Source organism: Trichosurus vulpecula, chromosome 4 (genome assembly GCF_011100635.1).
Source record: "Trichosurus vulpecula isolate mTriVul1 chromosome 4, mTriVul1.pri, whole genome shotgun sequence".
NCBI lineage: Eukaryota > Metazoa > Chordata > Mammalia > Diprotodontia > Phalangeridae > Trichosurus > Trichosurus vulpecula.
In genome coordinates, this window is record NC_050576.1 from 27,544,792 (window position 1) to 27,563,120 (window position 18,329).

At 46.0% G+C, this 18,329-nt stretch overlaps 1 protein-coding gene across 1 annotated transcript; it reads left to right on the forward strand.

Annotated features, from left to right (window-relative positions):
* The first annotated feature begins 8,097 nt into the window (after nt 1-8,097).
* LOC118845535 (cytochrome c oxidase assembly factor 7) lies at nt 8,098-15,008 on the forward strand. The gene is made up of 3 exons (XM_036753462.1): nt 8,098-8,231; nt 11,201-11,341; nt 13,733-15,008. Exons 1-3 carry the CDS (start codon nt 8,126-8,128, stop codon nt 14,179-14,181), a joined length of 696 nt encoding a protein of 231 aa, XP_036609357.1. The 5' UTR covers nt 8,098-8,125; the 3' UTR covers nt 14,182-15,008.
* Nucleotides 15,009-18,329: the final 3,321 nt, after the last annotated feature.

Here is an 18,329-nt window from a genome sequence, read left to right on the forward strand (position 1 = left end):
AGTATTTTTGCCAAGAAAACCCCAAATGGGGTCATGAAGAGTTGGACACAACTGAAAAATGACTGAACACCACCACCACGAAATAATACAGAGTAGAGAGAAGATAATTGTTGAGGGGAAGGCCCTGGTAGCATGGACCAGGAAACACTCCTTGCTTCCGCAGGTTGTTTGAGCTGAGGTTAGAAGAAAGCCAAGGGAACTGAGAGGCAGGTGGAGGAGGGAGAGCATTCCAGGTAGGGGTAATAGCTAATGAAAAGACATGGAAATGGGAAAGGGAGGATCATGTGTCAGGAACAAGATGGCCAGTATGACTGGATGGTAGTCTACAGAGGGGAGTACTATGGAAGAAGACTGGAAAGGTAGGAAGGGCTTTGTTATTAAAATAAAGGGATGGGGGAAGCTGGTAAAAGAGCACTGCATCCCAAGTCAGAACACCTGGTTTCCTACCATCTCTATGACCTGCCCAGATGTTGCAGTCTAGGGGTATTAGGAACCCCGAAATTCAAGGGCAAAAGCCACAGGTCAGCCTTGAAAGAATCTGAATCAAGCCTTCTTTCAGTCAGAGACAAGGTTTATCATATCGCCAATAGAAGCAGGCAGATTTTAAGAATCTGCACAATTTAATGAGGGCAAGATGGACCTTTTATACAGAAAGACTGTGGGAAGGTCTGGATGTGATTTGGGAGTGGCCAGTAGCCTGGGGTGACCCAGAGGTAACAGACAACGAAGGGCTGGGTTGGGTCAGATCTAACAGAGAACTGAAGGCTGGGGCTGGAGCCACAGTGAAAGGACTATTGGCATGGGCGGTGCCTCAGGTAAATGCCAGGGATGTGGGCTGTGTGGGAAAGTCCAGGGGCTTTTTCTTTTTGGGGTCCAGATCCCAAAGACACGGTCTTTTCCTTTTAGGGGTCCAGTGTGAATCCCAACTCCATCACAGATGGATCACACCCCAGAGGCCAAGTGTTGGAGGCAGAGTCAGGAATCTGTGTTCCAATTCCAAATGGGACATCGCCTTGCTCTTTGAATCTGGTCTAGCTTCTTTTCCTTTCTGGGCTTCAGTTTCTTCATCTATAAAGTGAGGGGGTTAGCAGAACCATCTCTCGGGTTCCTTCTAGCTCCAAAGCTAGGATCTTATGTACACTGTGAAGGGGTGCAATTCCCAGTGACAAGGGGATTGGTTGAGGCAACTGGAGGTGGCTAGCCTACAGAAGAGAAGCCTGGCAGGGTGGGGGAGGGGCACCACAGCTAGCGAAAGGAGGGATTGGCCTCGTTCTGCTTGGGGTGATGGTTCCCTTTTTGCCCCTTACTGGATATTCTCAGGATTATCTCATATCTTATTTCTTAGACTTTCTTGGATCTGAAAGGCATCAAGCATTTATTAAATGCTGACTCTGTACTAGGCACTATGCTAAGTGCTGGGACTGAAGATAGAGCTTGGCCTCAAGGAGCTAACACTCTAATAAGGGCAGACAATATGTAAAATGGTGTTGAAAAGGGGAAGGGAGAGGAAGGTCCAACTTGGGAGTGGAAGGGAGGACAGTCAGAAGCATAGCTTCTTCTAGGAGAATGAAGCCTGGCCAGCCTAGGCCCACCTACAAAATGGACCCTCCTCCTCCTCCCCCTTCCCAAGGAACTCAGCGATGGGAGAAGGGAGCTAGCATGGTGGAAAGATGTTGCTCTGGTGTGAGAAGACTCTGAGCACTGAGGGACGATCAGGGATGAGAAATGGCCCAGTCATGGCAGCAAACTCTGGAGAGGCAGGAGCACAGCTGGGAGAGGAAAAAGTGGGGAAGGGACCTCAGAAGGCATCTGGTCCAATCTCTCAGCTGATGAAGAAATCTCTTCTATGATGCACTTTTCTGGGCTTAATGAAGCCTCTGCTTGAACACCTTTTTTTTATTGGTACTTACATTTATTTCAGGTATGCAGTTTACACGCATATTATTGAGAAAAACTGGATTGCAAACAAATATACAAATATCATAACAAGCATTATCCAATAACATAACTGGCCCTCGTGTTACAGGCATATCAATGGAACTGGTAAGGAAGGATCATGGAAGAGCACTGCAGCCCACGGCATTTTTCTTTTTACCTGAACCCAAACTCTGGGTAGCACCATAAGGGCAAGAAACGCAGAAGAGAGAATATTTTTACTCCTATTTTTTCAGAATCACTTGCTTTGCAGTTCAGTGAATTAGGCAGGAAAAAGAACAGTGCACGTGTTTTGGCCAGTCACCTTCTTTTGTAAAGCAAAAGTTACAGGGAATTAAGCTGGCCATCCTGGGAGTCTGCCTTTTATACCTGGGCCAGCGCTGCACTGTGCTTTGATTCGATGATTGGAGATGGGCATATATTCTGCAAACTGCTGTCATGTAAAGGTTGTCCACTAAAGCCTGAGTGAGTCTTCGGTAGGCTAATACTTTTTCATCAGCAGCAGCAATAAGAATCATGTTTCCCTATCTACCACAGTCATTTTAGGTTCTATAGTTTTTTTTTTTAGTAATCCAAGGTGGCCAAAGAGGATGTTCTGGAAGACAACACAGTAAAATCCTCTAACAACCAGGCACTTAAAACCCAGTCTATTCCAAAGGCACCGAAAATCACTGGGGCACATTCTTCCTCTTGATGAAAAAATTAACTGTTTCTTTAAAATGCTTATAAACCAATGGAGTCTTATTTTACATGCTTGAATACTGCTCTAATGTCAGGGAGCTCACTACCTCCAAAAGGAAGCCTCTCCTTTGTGGCACAGCTTTTATTGTTAGAAAGCCCTTTCTGATACTGAGCTAAAATCTGTCTTCCCATGACATTTACCCATTGGTCCTAGTTTGAACTCTGGGGCCAAGCAGAAGATGACAGGCCTCTGAGTATTTGAAGACAACCCTAACAGCACCATAAATTCAGAGCTAGAAAGGACCTGAGAGGGCATCGAATCCAACCTCTGCATTTTACAAAAGAGGGAAACAGGGGCCCAGAGAAGGTAAATGAATTACCAGAGGTAAATGCCAGAGCTGGGATCAAGCCTCCCTCATTTTTTATGCTGATCTGATTTATACAATTTAAGAAACTTTTATTTTTCTTTTTTTCAGGTTAAGTATTTCTGATTCTTTCACCTTAATTTTATTGTTTCCAATAAAGACTTTATGATATTAAAATTACTTCCAAAAAATGTTCAATGCTCCAAAAAAAAAAAAAATCCTTCCTTCCAAACATCACTTTCCTGACTCCCTGTCGCCACCTTGTGTTCACACTGCATCTCTCAGGCGTGGAATCCACTTTATTCCTAAAGCTGCAAGGACCCTTGGTCTAGTCTGGTATTCTCAAATTTGTGGTCAATTGGTCAAGAACCCCCTAAGGGGTGTGTGTGTGTGTGTGTGTGTGTGTGTTTTAAATAAACTCAGGTTGTTAGCTAATAGGCACTAAAAACATTTTTAGAGCATTTTCCTATCAGCCTTCTGCCAAGGTTTTGTTGCAACTGAAGACTTCTACCACTGCGGAAAAGCTTGAGAACCACTGGTCTGGTCCATTCCTCTCATTCTGTAGGTGAGGAAATGGAAGCCCAGAGAAATCCAGTGATTTGCCCAGAGCCACACAGCACGTTAGTGGCAAGACTGGGAGGATAGACAAGCCCTGTTTGACTCCTCATCCTGCAGACTCTCATCAGCAGCGGCAATAAGAATTATGTGTATCCCAATCTACCACATCTATTTTAGGTTCTGTAGGCCTGACCTTGGAGTTACAAGAGCCTGGGTTTGAATCCTTCCTCAGATGAGGTGTGACAGGACAAGTCGCTTAATTTTTTAAGACTCAGTCTCCTCTTCTCTGAAAGAGATGATAACAACACTCTGCACGATAAACTCCAGTGGCTTCCATTATATAAACTCTTCTGGTTAGCTTTTAAAGCCCTTCCTGACCTGGGTCCTTCCTTTATTTCCAGTCTTCTGAAACCTTCCTGCCCTCCACACACTCTACTGCCTTGCCATACTGCCCTCCACATGGTACTTTATCTCCTGCCTGTGTGCCTTTGATTCAGCCGTCCCCGGTGCCTCCTCCTCTCTGCCGCTTAGAACTTCTGCCTTCCTTTGAGTTCAGATCAAAGCCACCTTCTTTAGCAAGCACCCTCCTCTGAGGTAACCTTCCATTTACCCCGTAGGTATCTTGTAAATCCCCAGTTACGTGCATGCTGTTTCTGCCAGTCCGATGGAAGCTCCCATGTTTGGTGTTTTCTCTGCATTTATTCCTGAGCTTAGCCCAAGACCTGCTTAATGGACTCTTGGTGGTTAATGCTTTGATTGATTAACCTGTAGCTCATTGGTTTGTTCATACGAGGTCTTTGCAGACTTCCCAGAACTCTATCAATACGATTATTCTCACACTGATAGCACCAAGCTGAGATGCCACTTGGGTCTTGTCTTCCCTGTGATCCTGTGGCAGGAACACACAGGCAGAGATGGAAGTGGCAGTGAAGCCAGAAAGAAAACACAGAATCCCAGAGTCTCTGAGCTGCAAGGGGCCTCAGCTCAGGCCCTAACCAACAGGATCCTCCCATGTGATAGATCTGACATGTAGTTGTCCAGCTCTGTTTGGTGGCTTCTGAGGAGGGGGAGCCCCCCGCCTCCTAAGGCTGCCCATTCCACTTTGGGACAGCCTTCATTGTTAAGAAGTTCTGGACATTGAGTCTAAATTGGCCGCTTTCCTGTACTGCTGCTGGCTCTGCCCTCTGGGGCTAAGCAGATGACCAGGCCTTCAGACACTTGAACTTGGCTATTCTCACCGAGTCTTATCTTCTCCAGGCTCATCATCTCTAGTTCTTCAACTTCTCTTCACAAGTTGTAGGCTTGAGGCCCTTCATCCTGGCTGCTCTGGGTGCTCCCCAGTTTCTCAAATCCCTACATTTGGGAGTTGCCTACTCTTTAAGCCATGGAAGCTGATGAGATTTCCAAAGTGAATGTAGACAGAAACGAAACAGAGAAACCCAAGACAGAGCTTTGAGGAAAGGAGGCAGATGATGAGTCAGAAAAGGAGAGTGAGAAGGAAGAAAAGCAGGCAGAGCAGTGTCCAAAAACCCAGAGAGGAGTCACCAGAAGGGGAGCACTCACATTGTCAGAAAGTAACAAGGATGAGGGACAGCTAGGTGGGCCAGTGGATAGAGTGAGTGCCTGGCCTGGAGTCTGGAAGACTTATCTTCCTGAGTTCAAATCCAGCTTCAGATGCTTACTAGTTGTGTGATCCTGTAGTCACTGAACCCTGTTTGCCTCAGTTTCCTCATGTGTAAGATAAGCTGGAGAAGGAAATGGCAAACCACTCTGATATCTCTGCCAAGAAAACCCCAATTGGGATCACGACTGAATGAGGATGAAGCATGAAAAGAGGCTGTTGGATTTGACAGGTAAGAGAGAGATTGGTGCTAGTTGTACAGCAGCTAAGCCCAACATTTATTGAACATCTACTATATGCAAGACAGGTTTACTGGGTGTTACTAGGAGAGGAGATTAAAAAAAATAGAAATAATGCCCACTCTGCAGTTTACCAAAGGCTTTCCTTGTAACAACCCTGGATCAGGGGGATCAGAGATTTAAATATAGAAGAAATTTGGCGGTCATCCTGTCCACACCCCTCATTTTATGAAGGAAGAAAGTGAGACCCAAGAGGGAAAGTGGCTTGACCAATATCACACAGGTAGTAACTGGCCAAGTGCGGATTTGAACCCAGGTCCTCTGACTCCCAATCCAGTGCTCTCTCCATATTATACAGAGAAACCAAAGCTAGAGAAGAGAGGTGACTTACCCATAGTCACCGGCCAAGTAAGGAATGGAGCCAAAATCTACCTCCGGGTTTCCTGAGGACTAGGCTGGTGTCCCTTCCACCAGACCACACTGCTTCTCTACGGATGTTGTGAAAGTGGCCTTTGAGGCCCTTCAAAGACAGGAGCTTTTCAGAGATGAAACAGAGGAGACTGGTGGGAAAATGTTTGTACAACATTCTAGGAATCACAGAATCAGAGTTTGACAGCTGGAAGGACTTCAGTAGGCATCCATCTAGTCTAACTCATACCCAGAAGGAGTATCTCCCTATGACATTTCAGACAAGTGATCATCCGGCTTCTGCTTGAACATTGCCAGTGAGGGGGAGCTCACCACTTCCTCAGGTGGTCTAAACGGTGCTTTGGATAACACGTGTTTATTAAAGAAATATTCTAGGTTAGCTGGGAGAGCTAGGTGGCACAATGGATAGAGTGCCAGGCCCGGAGTCAGGAAGATTCATCTTCCACAGTTCAAATCCAGCCTCACTTACTAGCTGTGTGACCCTGGGCAATTTGCCTAACCCTGTTGCCTCAGTTTCCTCATCTGTAAAATGAGCTGGATAAGGAAAAGGCAAACCACTCCATTATCACTACCAAGAAAACCCCAAAAGGGGTCACGGAAGAGTAAGACATGGCTGAACCATGACTAATCAACAATGCATAGTCTAGACGTGCACTGAGGACACAAAAATGAGGCAGTCTCAGCCCTCGAGATATTTCTAATCTACTGCAGGAGATGTCCACACGCAAGCAGGTGCAAAATATATCACAGGGATTATTTGTCTTCTTTTCTCCATGCCTTCCCAGACCCCAAAGGGTAGCTTGGTGGGAAGACGCAACTGGGCATCATGACCTTTCCTTGCTGACTTGACCACAGAGACAATTCTAGTCTAGCACCCACATTTTGTAGATGAGGAAATTGAGGCCCCCAGAGTGAGGTGACTTGATACACCTGGGATCCGAGGCAGGTTTCTTGACTCCCCTTACTGCGGCCCCCCCTCTCCAAATGCATCCTGGTCCATCAGGGTGTGGTAGATCTATCTGGGCAAGTAGCAGAGTCGATGAAACCCTGGAAGTTTCCTCAGAGCCCGTGGCCTCCTCACTGTCTTCCCCCCTGGTTCTCCTTCTCCCACTGGTGAGTGCCCCCAGGACCTCCATTTCGAGGAAGGGCCCAGGACAGTCATTCTTTCCACTCTCAGCTGTTTCCGCCTCTCCAGACTTCTCCAAGATGCCCCTGCATAGTAGGGACCCTTCCCCTCCCATCCCCCCCATATTAGAATATAAGCTCCCTGAGGGCAGAGGGACTGTCTCTTCGCTCATATCGGAGTCCCCCAGGGCTCAGTAACATAACGAGCTCCTAGTGCTCTCTGCCTGGACTTGGCTTCCCCTTTTCCTTTCCTACCTTTAACCAGATGTGCAGGTGGGATGAGAGCTGATGGACCTAATTCCTCACACACTTCTCGGATTAGTATCCCCCCCACCACAGCCGCTCTTCCAAACCTTTACATATTCCTCTTCAAATGCCCCCGGGCTCCCGTCCCTCGTCCTGCGCCTTGTCTCCCCTTTGGGGTGAGCTCGGGACGGCTGGGACCATGCTTTTGCCTTTCTTTGTATCCCCAGTGCTTAGTACAGCCTCCTGATTGTTTAATGCCTGGACCCTCCCTCCTTTGGGGCCCCTTCCAGCTCCAGATCGAAGTTCTTCCTTTCTCCTGCCTTCCCTCCGGTCCCCCCACCCCCAGGGCATTGGCTCTCCAGGCACAGTACCTGGGTTTGGATCCCAGCTCAATCACCTGTTTACCTTGGCCAAGTCCTTTCCCCCATTCCGAGACAATTTTCCTACATAACAAAACACGAAGCTGAACTGGGCAGCCTCTCCTACTTGTAAACAGCAGTGGACAGCGCGCTGGACTTGGGAGTCGGGAAGACTGAGTTCTAATCCTGGCTCAGGCAGGACCCTGGGCAAGTCACCCGCTGTGTGCCTCAGTTTCCTTACCTGTAAAACTGGGATAGCAAGAGCACCGACCTCCCAGGGTCGGTGTGAGAAAACATGGACGTAAAGCGATAGGCGAACGATGCAAAGGTGGGTTACTGCCAGCCGCAGGCTGCCCGGAGCAGATTCGCTAGGCACGGTCTGGGGCGAAGCACGCGCTCTGTTAGGTGCTTGGCCCCGCCTCTCCCCCCGCTCTCCCGCCTCTCCCCACCCCCCGCTGCGTGCGCAGCCTCAGTAGATGCACGTCCTCAGTCGGGTCACGTGGCCTCAGCGGTGCGCTCTCTAATTGGCTAGCGGGGCGGCGCAGGCGCGGTGGAGTGACGGCGGTCATGGCGGGTCTTGTGGACTTTGAGGATGAGGAGCAGGTTGCCTCTTTCCTTGAGAACATGAAGGTAGAGTGTCACTACCAATGCTACAAGGAGAAGGACCCGGATGGTGAGTAGGGCGCGATGGGGTTCGGCCCAGGGACCTCAGCCGGGGGCTGTGGAGCGGAAGGAGAGGCCAGGCCCGGAGCGACCTCCTGACCCGGCTTTCTCCTCCTTCTCCGGCCCTCTAACCCGGCAGCCTCAGCCCCCTCCATCAGCCCCCTCTTTCATCCTAATCCCCCGCTCTGCCTCCTCCATCCCCGCCCCCCCCCCCCGGCCTTCCTCAGCTCCCTGTCTGAGCTGCAGCCCCTTGGTGGGCGGTCCAGCCCCTTCTCCCCTCCGCTGTCCAACTGGTCTGAAACCTCGGCCCCTCCCTGCTCAGTGTGTAATCCCAGCGGCTCCTTATTATCTCCGGGATTAAATATTAATTACAACAGTCGGCATTTGCAGAGTGCTTTAGGATCACTCGTAGGAGGTGCATTTATTATGCACCTACTTCAGTGCCCGCCACTGGGGCGGCAAAGCGGAAGAGGGTGGCAGCCCTCAGGGAGCTCGCGATCTAGTGGAGACGGTGTTTGAGTAACTTTGCACAGACAGCCCTGTACGGGATAAATAGGGAATAATTAAGAAAGGAGAAAGCCCTACGGGAAGACTGCCTATAGAATGTAGGGTTTTAGCTGGGACTTGAAGGAAGCCAGGAAGCAGAGATGAGGAGGGAGGGCGTTCCAGGCAGGGGGCACAGCCAGAGGAAACGTTCGGAGTCTGGAGATGGAGAGTCTTGTTGGAGGGGCAGTCTGGAGGCCGATGTTACTGGATCATAGAGTAGGTGAAGAGGAGCAGGATATAAGCAGAGGGCGAAGGGTAGAGGAGGGTGTGTGTGGCAGATCACGAAAGACTGAATAGTAGACAGGGTTTTATATTTCATCTTGGAGGTGATCGGAGCCGCTGGAATTTGTGGAATAGGAGAATGCATTTTTTTTTATTTTTTTCATTTTATTATTTTTATTTTTAGTTTACAACATTCAGTTCCACATCCACATGTTTTTGGGTTCCAAGACATGCTTAGTAAGATCACAGCCAATATGTGTCAGATGTGTAGTCGAATCTAAGTTTCCCTTACTCTAGGACAGCTCCCCTTCACTTTCGTGAGCTGAGCTGCCTCTCCCTTGTTTAGGTTTTGAATTTGCTCCTCTGTGCACTCCCTGCCCCTCCCCCCAAATATATGCTCCTTAGGACTCAGTTTATGATTTTTGTCTTTGTATCCCTAGTACTGAATACATAGTAGATACTTTAAAAGTACTTGTGGAATAAATGAATGAGATACTGAAAAGAATTCCTTCTGTATTTCTGAGTAGTTAATATAAGTTCAAATCTCACTCCCTCCCTTTCGCTTTTGAAGTTGTCCCCATCTACTTTCTCTCTGTCTTTCTGTTTCTCTCTACTTTCTCTGCCTCTACTTAAAATCCCTTGTTTTTTTCAAGGCTCAATTCACGTATGATCTTTCATGTTTCTGTTGTCGATGCTCGTTCCCTTCTCCTCACAAAGATATTTTTCCGTGTAGATGTTTTTTCACCCCAGTACGATATAAGCTTTTTGAGGACTGGGGCCATTTTGGGGAGGTGGTTTTTTGGTTCTGTTTTTTGCCGTGAGCCCCTGCAGTTCTTTGAACTCTCCCTACATCTGCTTCAGAAAGTCTTCAGTTTTCTTGGTGTGTCTGAGCCAAGAAAATGTGTTTCTTAGTTTGGTTACCTGGTGCTGTAGTTGAGGTGGAAATTTCATCCTAGAGAATCCTCCTATTTGGGTGACTTTCACACAGTCTTGTTTTCTTGGTAGTAAAGAAGTCTTCTAATAAAGCTGGACCAGATTTTGGGTTTCGTCATCATAATAGCTCATTTTTCTTCAATCTGTTAAGGTTTAGAAAATGTTTTCCTCACAACCACCCTGTGACCTACGTCAAATATGATCACCTCCATTGTACAGATAGAGAAATAGAGATTCCAAGAGGTGAAGGTGGTGGAGCTCCTCACTTTGGAGCCAGGATTCCAGCCCACCTGAATTCCTGAATTCTCTTAAGTTTCGTGTTGTTTCTGCCACACTGCTCTCGGCTGTTCCTGAGAGATTGTTGAGTAGGGGAATGGAGCCTGAACCCCAATGTAGTGAGAATCTTTTGGTTTTTTTTTAATCTGGATTTTTATGATTTAAAAAATATAGCGTGAAATAATTTTTCCTAAATTTGACCTCTACTGGTTGGGATGAGCACCATATTAGTGGAAGGGTGCATAGAGAAGTAGGCTTCAGGGGTAGAGTAGCCACCTCTGGGTACCTAGTGGCTGGTCCAGACAGGAAGGGGAAAGAGAGATCACTAGAGGCCTCGAGGTGGGACTTGAGCTCTCGAAGACATGTACGGGAAGAGAACTGGTCTGGAGGCCCCAAGACCTAGGTTTGAGGCCAAGAGCTTTGGTGAAATCTGCACGATCCTGGGCAGGTCATCTGACGTCTCAGGACCCCAGTGCCCTTGTTGGTAAAATGCAGGCATTCTTGAAGGGCTCTTTCAGTTTAAAAATCCAATATCTCTGTAAACCAGTTGGAGACCCTAGTGTTGGAAGTTATGACTGTTTTCTAGGTGGTGCAGTGGGTAGAGTATTGGATGTGAAGTCAGGAACACCAAAGTTGAATTTCTGCCTTAGATGATGAGTTGCATGACCCTGGTTCAGACACTTAATCTCTCCTACTCTCAGTTTCCTTATCTGCAAAATGGGAATAAATAACAGCGCTTGCCTCGCTGGGTTATTGTGAGGATCAAAGGCAAGAACATGGAAACTACTTAGCTTAGCAAACTTTTAGGGGCTGAATCAGTGCTGGCTGTTAAGCTGTTTCTGTTGTTAACTTAAAAATCAAAGGACTGGACTGGGAAACTGAAAGGATGTGAATGAATTAGGTCTTGGTTTTCTTGGGACATATCTAGGCCACCGGAACTGCCTCCCTCGAAGTCAGCCCAGGCGGTGATGACTGATGCTCTCTCTTTGGTTTCTGTCCTAGGTTGCTACAGGCTGGTAGATTATCTAGAGGGGATACAGAAGAACTTTGACGAGGCAGCCAAGGTATTGAAGTTCAATTGTGAAGACTACCACCACAGCGACAGCTGCTACAAACTGGGAGGTTATTATGCAACAGGGAAAGGTAAAAAGCAGGGGCCCCTACCCTACATGCATGTCTTGTCTCCAGCCAGTGGCTGAAACTGGGTGCCCTTTACTTAAACTCACCATACCAAAAACTGAACTTATTGTCTTGCCCTCAGAGCCTCCCTTGTTATCCTTGACTCTTCATTATCTCTCACCTCCTGAAATCCAAGCTGTTGCCAAGGCCTGTAGATCTTACTTTTGCAACCTCTCTCCAGAACACCCCCTTCTCTTCTCTGACACTGCCAGTACTCTAGTGCAGACCCTCACACCTCATACCTGCCTTATTGAAAACAGCTGCTGGTGGGTTTCCCTGCCTCAAGTCTCTCCCCACTCCATCTCATCCTCCATTCAGTCAACAAAGTGATTTTCTTAAAGCTCAGGACTAACCATATCATCCCCCTGCTCAGAAAACTCCAGGATCAAATACAAAATCTCTATTTGGCATTTAAAGCCTTTTATGACCTAGCCCCCTCCTATTCTTCCATTCTTCTTTGTATACCTCACATATATATCTCACCCTTCCACATGTACTCTGTGACCCAGTGACACTGACCTCCTGGCCGCTCCCTGATCAAGGCACTCCATCTCTCAGCTCTGGGCATTTTCACTGCTCGTCCCCCAGGCCTGGAGCGCTGTCTCCCCATTTCCACCTACTGACCTCTCTGGCCTTCTTCAAGTCTCATCTTAAGTCTCACCTTCCATAGGAAGCCTGTCCCAGCGCAGCTTAATCCTAGTGCTTTCTCTCTGCCAATTATTTCTATCTGTTACCTTGTACGTAGCTTTTTTGTACATATTTGTTTGCCTGTTATCACCCCCATTAGATTGTGGGCTGACAGCAGGGACTGTCTTGTGCCTCTTTTTGTGTTCTCAGTGCTTAGTTTGCCTGGTATAATATTTATTGATTGTGTATGTTGTTGTATATTTGCATCTATTCTGCATCATCAGAAATCATTTATACTTATTTATATTCATATGTGTACTTTTGTGGTTTGGTAATATCCTATTACTGTAACAGCTCATTCAACCATTCTCCTCTAGATCATTTCTAGTTTTTTGGCTATTTGACATAATGATTTTTAGGTAGTTTTTTTTCTTTTTAATAACATCCTTAGATTTCGCTCTGACCCTTACAGTCTGTGTGATATAGATGAAGTGATGGCCCAAAAGTCCCTTACAGCTTTCTTGATCAAGTGCTACTGTGATTCTCTCCAATTGGTTTTTGATCATTACATAATGTGCATTTCTAAAGAAGCGTAAATCTACTATTTTGAACTTTATGACTTATGTGAGGGTGTTTAGCCCCTGTTATTGGCACCAGGTTTTATTGGTCTTTATGTTTGGTTTTTAGTAGTTGGTAGAATGCTTTCCCTTGAGGTTGCTTTACATCTCACCTCAGGAGACTAGTGATATATCTTCGGTCTCTTTTCTTCCGGGTAATTAATAATCAATTTGTTAATTAGGCTAGCAAATAATAAACTGATGATCAGTGGTCTCTCTCTTTCTCTCCCTCTTCCCCCACCCCCCTCCTAGATCCTGAATGCTTAAATACCTTTTGAAAAGGAGGTGCCTCTGACAGGTGGAAATCAATCCTAATTGGTTAACAATTAATGAGTGGGTGGACTTTATCTAATGAGAGGGTGGGCTAAAAGTCTTCAGCTCCTCCTTCTCAGAATGTGCCTTGATTAGAGATTCAACTGCCTTCAACTATCTAGACATAGGAATCCATCTCTACCCAGGGGTCTTTAATCTCTTAAATTAGAAAATATTTTATGGATGCCCTTTTTTAACATCCCTGTCATTCCCAGTGATCTATCCTCCCCTCATAGAACCCACCCTCATAAATATAGTTAAACAAATATAGTTAAACAAAACAGACCAGTATGTTGGCTGTGTCTGAAAATGTCTGTGTCACCTCATGCCTGCATAGAATCCACCATTTGTGCTGTGTGGTTGGCAGCTTGCTTCACAATCACTCAGCCCTCTGAAGTTACAATAGGTCAAAGATGTGATCAGAATTCTGGGCTTGCATTGGTGTTTGCCTCGATCTTTTTGTGGACTCTGGTTCCTATTTTACTCTGTGTCAGTTAAAACATATCTTCCCATAATTCTCTGAGTTCTCAGCCCTTGTCACTGTCTTCTCCAGCACCCCCTCCTCACTTCCCCAGTTGGGCTTGTCTGGTTCAGCCAGATTTATAAGTATATATAACAGAATTATTTTTCCAGTCCTCATCTCAAGTGGATGTTATGGCCCAAAGATGCTTCATGGACTTAAAACTAAACTCATTCTGTAATTGACTGTTTGCTTCTGGGGTTTTGCCTACAGGTTTTTGCTCCAAGTATTAAAGTTCTGACCTGACATGGATTTCTTTTTTCCTCTCTTTGCCTATAGGAGGATTAACCCAAAACTTGAAAAGTGCCTATGACTGTTTTTTAAAGGCTTGTGAGAAACCTGGGAAGAAGTCAAAAAATGCTTGTCACAATGTTGGACTGCTGATCCAAGATGGGCGCGTCATTGACGGCAAGGCTGACCTGGCGCGAGCCCGAGACTACTATACAAGGGCTTGTGATGTCAACTATGCTCCTAGCTGCTTCAATCTCAGTGCCATGTACCTCCAGGGATCCCCGAGTGTCCCCAGGGACATGGACCTGGCTTTGAAATACTCTCTGAAAGCCTGTGACCTAGGTCACATCTGGGCCTGTGCGAATGCCAGCCGCATGTATAAACTGGGAGATGGGGTCACTAAGGATGATTCTAAGGCCGAGGCCCTCAAGAGCAGGGCCCAGCAGCTCCACAAAGAACAGCAAAAAGGCATCCAGCCCATGACATTCGGGGTGTGAGGTGATCAGCCTGTTTCCTCCCTCCTTTGGCTACATATGGACTCTTTCACAGGGATACACCTTTGACGATGAAATGTGGGGGCAAGAAAAACCTATGGTGTGTTGGTCGTTGGTATTACTTGTACCAGGTGCTGTAGTCTGTTGCCTGTGAGATATTTCTTTAAAATATCTAAATCAATACATGTACCATGGAGGCTGTGTTCTACCCACCTCCCCCAAAGTAGAGGAACTGGAGAGTCACAGAGTGCTGGGAGGCAGGGAGATAAGTTAACCAGAGAGGCCCAGGGAATCATGGAAGCATCTCACAAAGTGCTTCTTGGGGCATGGGTGTGGGTGTGGGTGTATGGGTGTATGGGTGTATGGGTGTGGGTGGGGCCAAGTCCACATACTTGCCTGGGTTTGTATGGTTTCTTTTGGGGGAAATTTTCTTTGTGTGAACTTGAAAATCATGAGGTGCTCCCCATTCCCCAAGTGAGCCTTCTTTGTGCCCGTCTGTCTTTTGTTGTCTGTCAGTCATTGCAGCTGTAATTATTTTCACCTCCTAGAATGATTTTTTGGAAAATATTAATGATGTTCAGAAGTGATATGCGTTCTAAAGAGTTACCGACCGTTGTCATGCAGGTTTGAGAATAAGGACAGAAGATGTCCTGGCCCACACAGGGCTGAAGTTAAGTGAAACTGGTGTTCCAAATTGCCCATCTGCCTTAAATGTGCGCGCCCTAGATTATTGGGTGTGTAGAGAAATCCATGAAATGTTCTAAAGCAAAAGATTGTAATGTTTGAACTGAGCCTTTGGAATTGCGTTGTGAATAAATTAATTTAATTCATTATTGATTTATTATTTAACTAGATTGTAGGTGGGAGTTAAAGGGAGAGGCATTTCTGTTTTTCTCGTAAGCCCTTTGTTTAGCACTAGGGGGCAGTGGAGCACAGTGGTTACAGATTATTTCTGTTCTGCCATACATGGAGGGGAGCCCTCTCTGATTGTCTAAAAGTTCATAGGGCAGATTGGACCATTTATGAATTATCACTTGGCAGGTTCTATCCCAGGAGCAGAGAGAAGCTTAAGTCAATGCATTCAAAACAGTGAAATGTGTTAAAAACTTTTGTATTATGAAAGTTAATTCAGAAGGCAAATTAATAAAAATCTCACTTTTTCTTTTTAATTCAGAAAGTGTTTTTATTCACTTTTGAACTCATTGTTTTTTAAATATTCGTAGGCTTTCCCCCTCCATTTAAACTGGGGAAGGGGTTCATGCTGAATCAGGCTTTTCTGTCTCTTCTTGAGTAGATCCTATTTGCAAATTTCTTCTCTTGAAACTACCACATTTGCAAGTCCAGATCATTCATTGTCAGAGTCCATTGGTGACAAGACCAACAAAACAAGGAATTTAAAAATTCGTAAGTCACATAATGTGATGTTAGCAGTTAAAACCATAATGAAATAAGGATTTTCCTGGGTAAGTCCATTTTATACCCACTAGTCCTATTTTGGTGTAGGTGGTAAGGGGACCATTTGGGCAAAAAACCTTTGCTTTCTGTGGTGGGCAGGGGATAGCTTTCAGACTGGCAACAGGAAGAAAGATTCTTTTTCCCCTTTCCTGTCCTCTATATTTAATGCTATCTAGTTTTTTGTTTAGCAGTGAAAAAAAGGTGATTTTTATAATATTTTAAATTTGTTTATATTCTGTTTTATAATCACTGAGATTTATTCCACGTAGTCCAAGAGGGCAGAACTAGGAGCGGTGAGTGGAAGTTAGCCCAATGGAGATTTCCACTCCAGTGAATGGAATGATCTCACACTTAGTGGTGGCCCTCTGTGGAACTTGCCTCCTCAGAAGCTAGTAAGCGTTCTGGTCACTAGATGTGTTCAGATAAAAGCTTGCCAAGGGTGCTGCCTGGGGAGGGAGGCTGGAGCAGATGACCGTTGAGATCCCTTCTCACTCAGATTCTGAGATGCAAACAATTTGGATGAGCTTACAAGTGGAATATTTCTTGATCTCCCTTAGTTTTAAAAAAATAATTTGCCTTCTCTGCTTTTGCTGTCCTTTCCAGTGCCTTGGAGTACATTCTCCTTTTGTGCAACATACTTGGTCACTGAGTCCCTGGTACCTCTTAAATGTAGACCAGGAGGAGCACTGTGTGTGTCCAAACAAGGAAGATAGCCTGACTTTGGTGGGCCTCCCTGCTTCCATCGGAGGATGCCGTGGTGCACTGTTACACTCAGATGGCCAGGTTCTCCAGATGTTCCTCTGGATGACACAGTGATTCTTGTACCAAGGCTGCGACCAAACATCAAAATAAGTTCCTGCTCTGTGTTAGTCACTGGGGTTACAATGGTCCTTCCCCTCCAGGGACTTCCCTTTTAAAGAGGGAGACACTCAGAACTAAGCCAGGGTTATCTGGGGGTGGGGGAAGGCTTTCATGTAAGGGGCAGCATTGGAGCTGGGCTTTAAAGGAAACATTCTGGGAGGCGAGCAGGGAGTGCACCCCAGCCATAGGGACAGACAATGCAAAGATTAGAAAGTGGGAGATGGGGCACTGTGGGAGAGGCTGTGTCAGCCAGTTTGGCAAGATAGTGTGTGGGAAGGGGAAAAGTGTAACAGTTGGAAAGGTAGTTTGGGGCCAGGTTGTAAAGGGCTTTAAAAGCAAACAGGAGTATATACTTAATTCTAAAGCAGTAAAAAACCACAGGACTTTCAGTGATGGGGTCAGACTTGCTCTCTGGCCCCCATGTGTGTGTGTATGTGTGTTGGGGGGGGATGTATTTGAGAGGGAAGATATTTGAGGCAGGGAGACCAGTTTGGAGGCTATTCTAGTAGGCCAGATGAGAGTTGGTGAGGATGTGAACTGGGGTGGTGGCTGTGAGGGGAGAGAAAATAACACGTAGGCAATGTGGTGATAGAAATGGCAAGGTTTGGCAGCTGATGAGCATGTTGGTTGGTGAGTGAGGATGGTGGTCTCCATGATAGAAAGAAGTAAGATGGGTTGGTTTGGGGGAAAGAAAGTCCATACCAGAAAACCCAGTGGAATAGTGCATAGAGAATTAGCTTTGGTGTTTGAGCCCCACCTCTGACAGATTGGGCAAGTCACTTAACCTCTTGGTACCCCAGACAATTCTCTAAGGCTAAGTTGTAGACTGGGTGTTGATCTGCATTGGTAGAGGGATCTTTCCTCCCTGGGAGTTCTCCAATGAAATCACAGGTCTGATCTAAAATATGTATGTAGTTGGAGAGACAGCCTTGAGAGCTGATTCTCAGTACATGCATCCTGGAGGGACATGAGCTAGTTGGGCCCTGAGGTGGTTTGAAGGAAGAGAGTAGGCTGGTTGCATTTGGGAAATTAGGCAGTGTTTTCAAGAGCCCTGAGTTTCAACCTGCAACAAAACCCTCATCTTTTTATCTTTGAAAGTTCTATTGATGCCCTTTAAAAAAAAACCCACTACATTCACAGCCAAGAAAGCACACCACCTACAATGCATTAAGGGTAACCTGCATGAAAATAGAAGGAGAGACAGGTTGGAGGATAGGCAGTTTGATAAAATGAAGTAAATTTCATTTTTTGTCTTCTGTCCAGTACCTTCTGACTCTCAAAGTATTTGTGTCATGTGGGCAGCAGGCTACTTAATGGTTTACAAAACTTTGGCCTTATTCATTTCTTAAAACTAAAGCGTCCTCTGTGTCCACCTTCACACTAATCATGGTCTGTCAAGGTTCGTGTGACCTAACTTGGAGGACCTTGGCATGGTCTGCCTAAAATTCCTCTGCTTCTTCATCCTCTGCCACAGATGTCGGAGCACAAGTCATGGCTCTATTTGGCCTTTTTGCTTATGCTCATTAAGAGCAAAGTAAGGTGAGACAGCCAGGTGGCCTGTGATATATTTTATTGCCTTAGAACATGTAAGGAAAGCAAATCTGCCAGTTTTCTTATTTGCCTCTCCAAGGAGAACTGGGAAGTCACCCTTTCATTGAACTTCAATTTCATTCATATCTGGATGTTATTTCTATTGACAATATTGATCTCGACATACTTCACCTCCTCTAATAGTATTTCTATAATACATGGGTGTTTCTTGGATGGCCCTGTGATCTCACTGATGTAGGCTGCTCCCTCTGACAATGGAGAGAGCAACTCATCTATGCCTGCCA

Excerpts from the sequence above, each read along its gene's own strand:
- LOC118845535 (XM_036753462.1), top strand. The coding sequence starts at position 8,126 with ATGGCGGGTCTTGTGGACTTTGAGGATGAGGAGCAGGTTGCCTCTTTC. Across the intron at positions 8,232-11,200 it reads CAAGGAGAAGGACCCGGATG|GTTGCTACAGGCTGGTAGAT; the intron begins GTGAGTAGGGCG and ends TTTCTGTCCTAG. Across the intron at positions 11,342-13,732 it reads TTATTATGCAACAGGGAAAG|GAGGATTAACCCAAAACTTG; the intron begins GTAAAAAGCAGG and ends CTTTGCCTATAG.